The following is an 8,184-nucleotide window of genomic DNA, read 5'->3' on the forward strand; positions in this document are numbered from 1 at the left end:
GGAAATTTCAAACTCACGAGAGGTATTTAAACAAATAGGTACAGGATAAAATATCTCTCCGTTCTCTATTAATACAGACAAACAAAAATACAAAAAATATAAATACATACAAAAGGAGACAAGTGAACATAGTAAATCGAGTGCATTTGATTAAACTTACATTTCAAAAAGAATATAAAACAAAATACGAAGAAACGCATACAAGTTTAATCCGGCTCATACTCAATAGCACTGATCCTTGCACTGGTAGAAGTCGATTGAAGAAGGTTTGACATCGCTGTCTCTTTTCTTTCTCGAGTTAGACGAGAACATTAAAACATACAGACAGACGGGCGGACAATCCATCACATTAAGACATTCATACCAAACTTCATGTTAGCAGCATACTACGAGTAAAAAATAAGAGGAGAGAATATAATCACTAATAATAGTTAATGTTTGCATGATCTGTGCCGCCATCTTGAAAATCGGCGGCCATCTTGAATTTATTACGTGGACATACAAAACAGTAATAGGGGCATTTATACCAACTTTCATGATAGTATCATCATTTGAAAGATACTTACCATTAAAGATAGTTAATATCTGCCGCCATCTTGAAAAACGGTGGCCATATTTAATTTTTTAAGTGGCCCGCGTTTTTATATAAAACAGTACTCTTATTATTGGAGCATTCATGCCAAATTACATGTGTAATTGGAGTTTTGGAAATTTTTCTTTTTGTTATTGCAATATTATATTTATTATTGCAAATAAACATTAGTATAAATATTGAATACTTACCTAGTTAAAGGTGAAACATTTGATTCCAGATGCTATAAGTTGAATAATCCGTGCGAAAAGGAGCGGTGGACAAAAAGAGGGAGAGATGATATGATGAAAACCTATTTTCAAAAATGACAAATTATGCATTTCAAATTTTACAAAGAAAAAAGGCAAAGCGTTGAAACAAAAAAAAGTTCTGTATTTACATATAACATATCAGCCTTGCGCAAACACAACTTTTAATGCTATTCTTCAAAAACTTTTTTTGTTTCTTATCATTGGTGGGAATAAATGGTAAATGTATCAGAACCACAGTAAAAGTTTTTAATTGAATTTTACATTTTCTTAAATTCAGGGAGGATAAATTAATAAATTTAAATTTTTCTTTCGCGAATATTAACCTAAGCGGAATTCACAAAGCGTCTACAAATAGTGTACATTTTTAGTTTTAGATAGAGTCAAAAGTTCCTGAAATTTCCTTTCAATAGCAGTAGACATAAAAAAAACTGATTATTTTGGCATCTCAAACCAAATCCTAACAAGGTTTTTGTAAGGTGCTTTTATTTATAATCAACAGTAAGCCTTGTGGGCCATTTTATTGGTCATGTCTATGTTTTACCGAGCTGTAGCCGTGTGTGACAGCAGGATAATCCATCACGATTTACAGCACGTTGCTTTCCGATTTACAACTTTCCATCGACGTATATAGTCCGTGTACAAAATCACGGATTTCATTTTTATTAAAATTGAGTGTGTAACTCAAGCGTAAAGTGTCATCCCTGTTTATCTTACGAGAGGGCACGTACAGATGATGTTGATGATTTTGAGACGTTGCAAACTGCTCATGCAAATTACTCTTTAATACACGAAATCGGCTAATTATCCATATAGGTTATTTACAACGTGAGATAAATCCGAAACTAAGTATTGGGACACAGCTTTCATTCAATATAGATAGAAGTATGAACGCGATAACAACCCTCTCGCTTCTATCTGGCATTGTTGATTAATTTATAGGCCGCTAGGGAGTTTGCGGGCGGTAACCTAACCACTTTTAGCACCGTTATGGCCGACGTACCTACACTCAACAATCATCACCTCTAATTAGACTTTAAGGATTAACTGGGGAGTACCTATTCGAAGACTAAAAATTGACAGCGTTCATTAATACCAATTTTAACGATTTTATATAAAATTAATGTTTATTGAGCGCTTCCAGTTTTTCATTTGACGTTTATTTTGTAAACTGATGTTTCAAAATGTGTTTTGTCTGTGAGAAATATCGGTCTGGTATTTTAAAATGGTAAGTATAGTTTCTTCAAAATGAAAATCACTGATCAACAGAGGAACACACATGCGAGTTCCCTTAATTTCTGCCAGCGTTGATAAACACTTTCTTATTAAAACAATCGCTCGGTAATCGGTATGCCACGAATTTAATGACAAACGGTCACTAAACCACCCACATAAACACCTGTCCAGCTAGCTCAATTAAACTCAGGTAATTTAAAAAGCTCCTATGCAAAAACTCAAACTCTTACAACATTTTTGTACAAGTCAATTATAACGTCCAGTATCTGTTACAACGAAAATGTCGATAACACTTTAATTAAAATATGTTGAACCTGCATCAACTTTGACCTCCACCCCTCAATTAAGAAACTGAATTTAAAATTATTATCTAGACACGTGGCATAACCCTGGGTACTAATACAAAATTTATCATGAAAACTCCTATTTGGGTCGTACTCTGGGTTCGATTAAACACAAAATTGATCATTTGCATACGACACACAAATTTATTCGACAAAATCTAATTAATAATGATGAAAGAAAGAAAAGCACCCAGGGCCTACAAAGTACCACGTACATGTGACCAATTGAAATAAATTAGTTAAATAGGGTTTTTATTTCCTTAAAGTTAATCATATTTAAATCCGGTCCTACCTCTTTTATAAATGCACAACAAAAACAGAAGGTTATCTCTGATTTTTCCTACAATTTTCAATTTTTTGACGTAAGTAATTGAAATGGACTTCTTGTAAGGCTCTGTGGTGACCATGTTTCATTTTAACGGCCTTTTTTACTTACATATAACGTTATCCCAGTCCATGTTTGAAAATCGTTACTTTTCAAGTTTCAAGGCCATGACCTTAACGAAAACCCGAGCAGACCATTTGGTTTTCCAAGGTTAACTTGATGACGTTGCAAAATCCCGGGACATTGACCTTGGAAAATACCGGGACAATGCGATTGGAAAATCTCAGCTTCATAGCCTTGGAGAATCCCGGGATAACGACCTTGGGGAAGGTCACGACCTTGCAAGTCACTAAATCCAAGACGGCGGAAGGTGATTTTGTTCTACTAATAATATTTATTTTATGCTATAATGCAATACATACAGTAAGTTAAATAAATCACAATTTTTCATTTTTCGGCTTGATATAAGTCAGGGCGCGCACTTAACGCGCTATTTAATCCGAAATGCGCACGCTTTCGTGATCAAAAACTGAATTTAATCGTAGCGCCTTCGAAACTTAGTGGTGAGTGCTCTCTCGGCTATCCCCGTGACGTACTGAAATCAGCATCTACTTCTTTAATGTTACAAAATACGCCAACAAAATGGCGAATAATTAGTCTCAATGGCCATCTTTTATAAGTGAACCCATCTTCAAAGACTTTATTCAATCCCATCTTTTTAAAGTCATTTCGCAAAAACCTCTGTAGTTCAAAATTATAATAGGCACATTTACGTTCATTTGGACCAGTTTATCATCAAACTTCAGTTCATCGTTAAGCATAAGTTTAGCCATTTTTTGGATTAGTGACGAACACTTCCAAGTGGAATTTTAACGTTTTAATGCGTTGGACTAACGCCTCCAATCTTGTCTTCCTATCTTCCCTAGGTGCAAAAGTGCCCAATCGCCTCTTCCTATCTTCTCTAAATGAAATCCTTCCAATCATCTGACTTATGCGTCGTAGGTCGCTCATGTTTAGCAATGATCAGGTTTACTTAATCAATTCAAAGTCTCCCAAAGACACATTTTGTAACAAATCTGTCCCGAAATTTGAAACCACAGAATGGTAATCAGTCGGGTCGGGGGTCGGGGGGGTGGCAAACTTTGAACTTAATTCTCATGGACGGATCACGGAGGTGATTGACATTTGAACGACTGATAGAGCGAAAAGGCGGTCTAATTACAAAAAGTTGCCCTTGAACATTACACTTTGGCACACATTCAAAGGTAACTATCAGAGAAGAGAGAGGGGTTAGTCCCCATTCACCTTGATCTACTTTCCAAGGTTACCACCAGGTGGCGAACGAAGTTAAACTGGTCCAGAACCGGCCCTAATACACTATTCCTGACTTCTAAGTCAGCAGCTCTCACGACCTGATTACGAGCGGATCCAAATAATCAGAAAATATCACGTATCACCTATTAACGTTTTGTCCCCCACCAGACTGGCGCTGTCTGCTTTCCCATACTAATCGTTCACTACTGCATCCGGCTTGATTGACAAAACATAGAGCGACTAACGCATTGAAAACCCATGGACTTAAAAAACATTAAAGTAATAAAATTTTGGAATTACCAGCCCTCACTCTGTATACATAAAAATCCTCAATTGTTAAAATCGCGTAACCTTAAATAAACTCAACTTAAGTCCTTAAATTGAAGAAACCAACCGTAAAATAGTTCCAATTACGGAAATCTCATTGAAATGCGCTCAGTATCAGGACGATTTACAAGCGTGTATGAAGCCGATTTTAAAGTTAAAGCTTGAAGTTGAAGCTTGAAGTTGAAGCTTGAAGTTTAAGCTTGAAGTTGAAGCTTGAAGTTGAAGCTTGAAGTTGAAGCTTGAAGTTGAAGCTTGATGTTGAAGCTTGAAGTGAAGCTCGAAGTTGAAGCTCGAAGTTGAAGCTCGAAGTTGAAACTCAAAGTTGAAGCTCGAAGGTGAAGCTTGAAGTTGAAGCTTGAAGTTGAAGCTTGAAGTTGAAGCTTGAAGTTGAAGCTTGAAGTGGAAGCTTAAAATTGAAGTTGAAGCTTGAAGTGGAAGCTTAAAATTGAAGTTGAAGCTTGAAGTTAAAGCTTGAAGTTGAAGCTTGAGGTCGAAACTTGAAGTTGAAGCTTGAAGTTGAAGCTTAAAGTTGAAACTTAAATTTGAAGTTTGAAGTTGAAGCTTGAAGTTGATGCTTGAAGTTGATGCTTGAAGTTGAAGCTTGAAGTTGAAACTTGAAGTTAAAGCTTGAAGATGAAGCTTGAAGTTGAAGCTTGAAGTTGAAGCTTGAGGTTGAAGCTTGAAGTTGAAGCTTGAAGTTGAAACTTGAAGTTGAAGCTTAAAGTTGAAGCTTGAAGTTGACGCTTGAAGTTGATGCTTGAAGTTGAAGCTTGAAGTTGAAACTTGAAGCTGAAGCTTGAAGTTGAAGCTTGTAGTTAAAGCTTGAAGTTGAAGGTTAAGTTGAAGCTTGAAGTTGAAGCTTAAAGTTGAAGTTTGAAATTGAATAAAATCTATCTTCTGATTGTGTCTTCAAATGGCAATGTTTTTGCAGTTGGGTTGATGTCAAATGACAAAAATGTAAATCTTGCACAATCCGCCGCAGGTTCAGAGGCAGCGAAGTTACGAACTGTGCTGCTAGTTTACCAGTAGTGCTCTTATATAGCGCCGTGTATAGCAAGATATAAATGGTAGTCGCTGAATCGGGTGACTTGAAGTCTGTTAATTTAAGATTGAGACAGGAATACACTGTAACCCGCTTTTCGTTAAAATTTTGAATGAACTTATTTTATCTGTAATAAACATCCCCAGCGTTAGTCTAAATAGGGGTTTCGGAAAATATCTATAACTTGATTAAAGCTCTTATCATCACTAGTTTAAAGTGAGGTCTTTTAAACTTACTAAACTGACCATGGGATCAAGATCAATTGCAACTAGTCATAGGTAGTGCGTTCTAGTCCTAAACTATTAAAATACATCTGTCATTTTTTTAATTCGCACAAAGTGTCAAGTTTGGTAACACAGTATCAATATTAAAATGATAGCTGAGTGCGTTTTAGTTGCGTGTTTATACGTCTTTACATACTTTTACACAGACTATATAATTCGTTTCCCATTTCTACACAAACAGTAAGCGCATACACCATGGTCTACCCTCACACTTTCAGAACGGAGCATAGTGAAACAAGAACGACGAGCTCAACGTACGGAGACTTCTACCACAAAACCAAAGAAGTAAGGATAAGTATTCAGCCGAACCTGTTGAAAATCCTTCGCGCATTGGACGGAAATCGCAGGCAATTTATTGAAAACTTAAGGGAGATGGTCAAGATCCCGTCAGTATCTGGGAGCCTCAAGTACGTTGATGAAGTGCAGAGGTGTATTGATCTTGTCATTAATTGGCTGGTTAAGCTTGGAGTGAGGTATCAACCATTCAATATTGGAAGGTACAAGTTGGAAGGCAAGGAGAACAAACGTCCAAGTGTTATTCTCGCCAGTTTAGGAGAGAATTTCAAGAAAAAAACTGTAAGTCACCAGTACCATCCGTGCTTATCAAACCATGTCTTGTAGGTTTGCGTATATGCACACCTCGACGTCAATTTGCCTGATCTGGAGCAATGGAAAACTGACCCATTTGACTTAACCGAAGTAGATCTGAGATTATACGGTAGCGGAGTGGCAAGCGGAAAGGGAACTCTAATGTCATGGTTCAACTTAATTTACGCATTCCAAGAAGCTAACGTTGACATACCCGTCAACATTAAATTCATAATTGAATCTTTACATTATTACGATTCCGATGGGTTAGAAGAGTTCATATCAAAGCAACGAATACATTTTCTATCGAATGTAGATTATTACATTGTTTGCGACTCAGAGTGGTTGGTAGAAAAAACTCCATGCCTTGTCTATGGGAGTGTCGGTATAATTGCCAACCCTGGGAGGGGATAACTGCGATGATTTTTAGGACGTCTTCGCCTCACATGCAAGATGGAAAGAAACGAGAGCGCCGAGTCTGATATGAAGGAGGACATGGCAAAAATATTTGGGGAGCTATGTAGTGAGCGGGGCGAAATTCTGGTCCAAAACTTCCATGACCTCGTGAAACAAATTACACCTGACGAAGAACATATTTATGAAAGTATCAAGTTTGATGTAGCCGATATCAGGTGAGTATCGAATTCAAATTCTAAGGCTATCGGATATTTGTCTAGAGATAACCTACCGGAACATCAGAAATCTTGGGATAAGGTTAAGCTTCTCATGAACTTTTGGAGGCTGCCCTCGATAGCTGTTGAAGATACCGAAGAATGCACTTGTGAAAAAAATGATAAAAGTAAAATAAAAAGGAACTTTACAGTGAAAATTGTCCAAAACCAAATCGTCGATGTCGCCATAAAGCAAATCACCAAACACATAAAGAAAACCTGCCAAAAACTTGACATCAAACACAAGGTGGATATCGAAGTGGTTTCTACTTCCAGACCGTGGATGGAAGATATCTTATCAGTGAATTATTTTGCTGCGAGACGTGCACTTATTCAGGTTAGTTATAAATGACGCGACGTAGATCGCTTAGTGTCATCTTTTAGATCTACAGGCAAGATCCTAACATGATTCGCGAAGATTGCGATATGAAAGTAGTTACAATGTTAAGTGTTTTAACTGAAAGATGCGTGCTCGTACTGCCTTTAGGTGACAACCATATAAACGCTGGTCGGTCAAATGAAAATATTAGAAGGGCAAATTACTATGATGGAATGAAGGTGTTAGGCGCTTACCTTTTTCAAATAGCTGAGTTGGCTGATCGCGAAAACAGTCATGAGCTATAGAACATATTTATATATTTATAGTTATTATAGTTTATCATGTATTTTTAATAAACCGCGAACAATTTTGGTCGGATTCTTTCAGTCACTCGAAGATTTTACTCGTACATTTAATTCTAAATTATCTATGACGTTTGCGTAACTATTTTGCTACCTTTTTCTTACAATATGGTTGTGAGTGATAACGCAGAATGGGTTATCTGAAAGATATACTGTTTCCCAAATTTAAAGATCCACCCTGTATAATAGCAGATACAGTACATCAAAATAAGAATAAATTGTTAAATAAACATACGTCCGATCTCGCACCGTTTTCGAGTGATGGCAGCTTGAAGGAAAAAGTGTCATCGCTAACCTTATATTGTTTTCAGTTTAGCACAAAATACACGTAAATTGCTTATTTTGAGGTACTGTATCTGCTACTACAAGGTGAATCTTTAAATTTGGTACACTCTGTATAGCACAATCTAGAATACCGTTGTAACGGGTGAACGTTTTGTAGTTTTTAAAATTATTTTTCCGAATTTGGATTTCTTTCAACATAGAACAATGTACACATATACCACTTCATATTAAACATAAACGAAAGTAT

At 36.5% G+C, this 8,184-nt stretch overlaps 1 protein-coding gene across 1 annotated transcript; it reads left to right on the top strand.

The window, feature by feature from the left end:
• Positions 1-5,748: 5,748 nt before the first annotated feature.
• On the top strand, positions 5,749-7,644 carry LOC116177011 (cytosolic non-specific dipeptidase-like). The gene is made up of 5 exons (XM_031495865.1): positions 5,749-6,288; positions 6,334-6,685; positions 6,731-6,932; positions 6,978-7,308; positions 7,356-7,644. Exons 1-5 carry the CDS (start codon positions 5,908-5,910, stop codon positions 7,593-7,595), a joined length of 1,506 nt encoding a protein of 501 aa, XP_031351725.1. The 5' UTR covers positions 5,749-5,907; the 3' UTR covers positions 7,596-7,644.
• The last annotated feature ends 540 nt before the right edge of the window (positions 7,645-8,184 follow it).

This window comes from Photinus pyralis, unplaced genomic scaffold, assembly GCF_008802855.1.
Source record: "Photinus pyralis isolate 1611_PpyrPB1 unplaced genomic scaffold, Ppyr1.3 Ppyr1.4_LG7, whole genome shotgun sequence".
NCBI lineage: Eukaryota > Metazoa > Arthropoda > Insecta > Coleoptera > Lampyridae > Photinus > Photinus pyralis.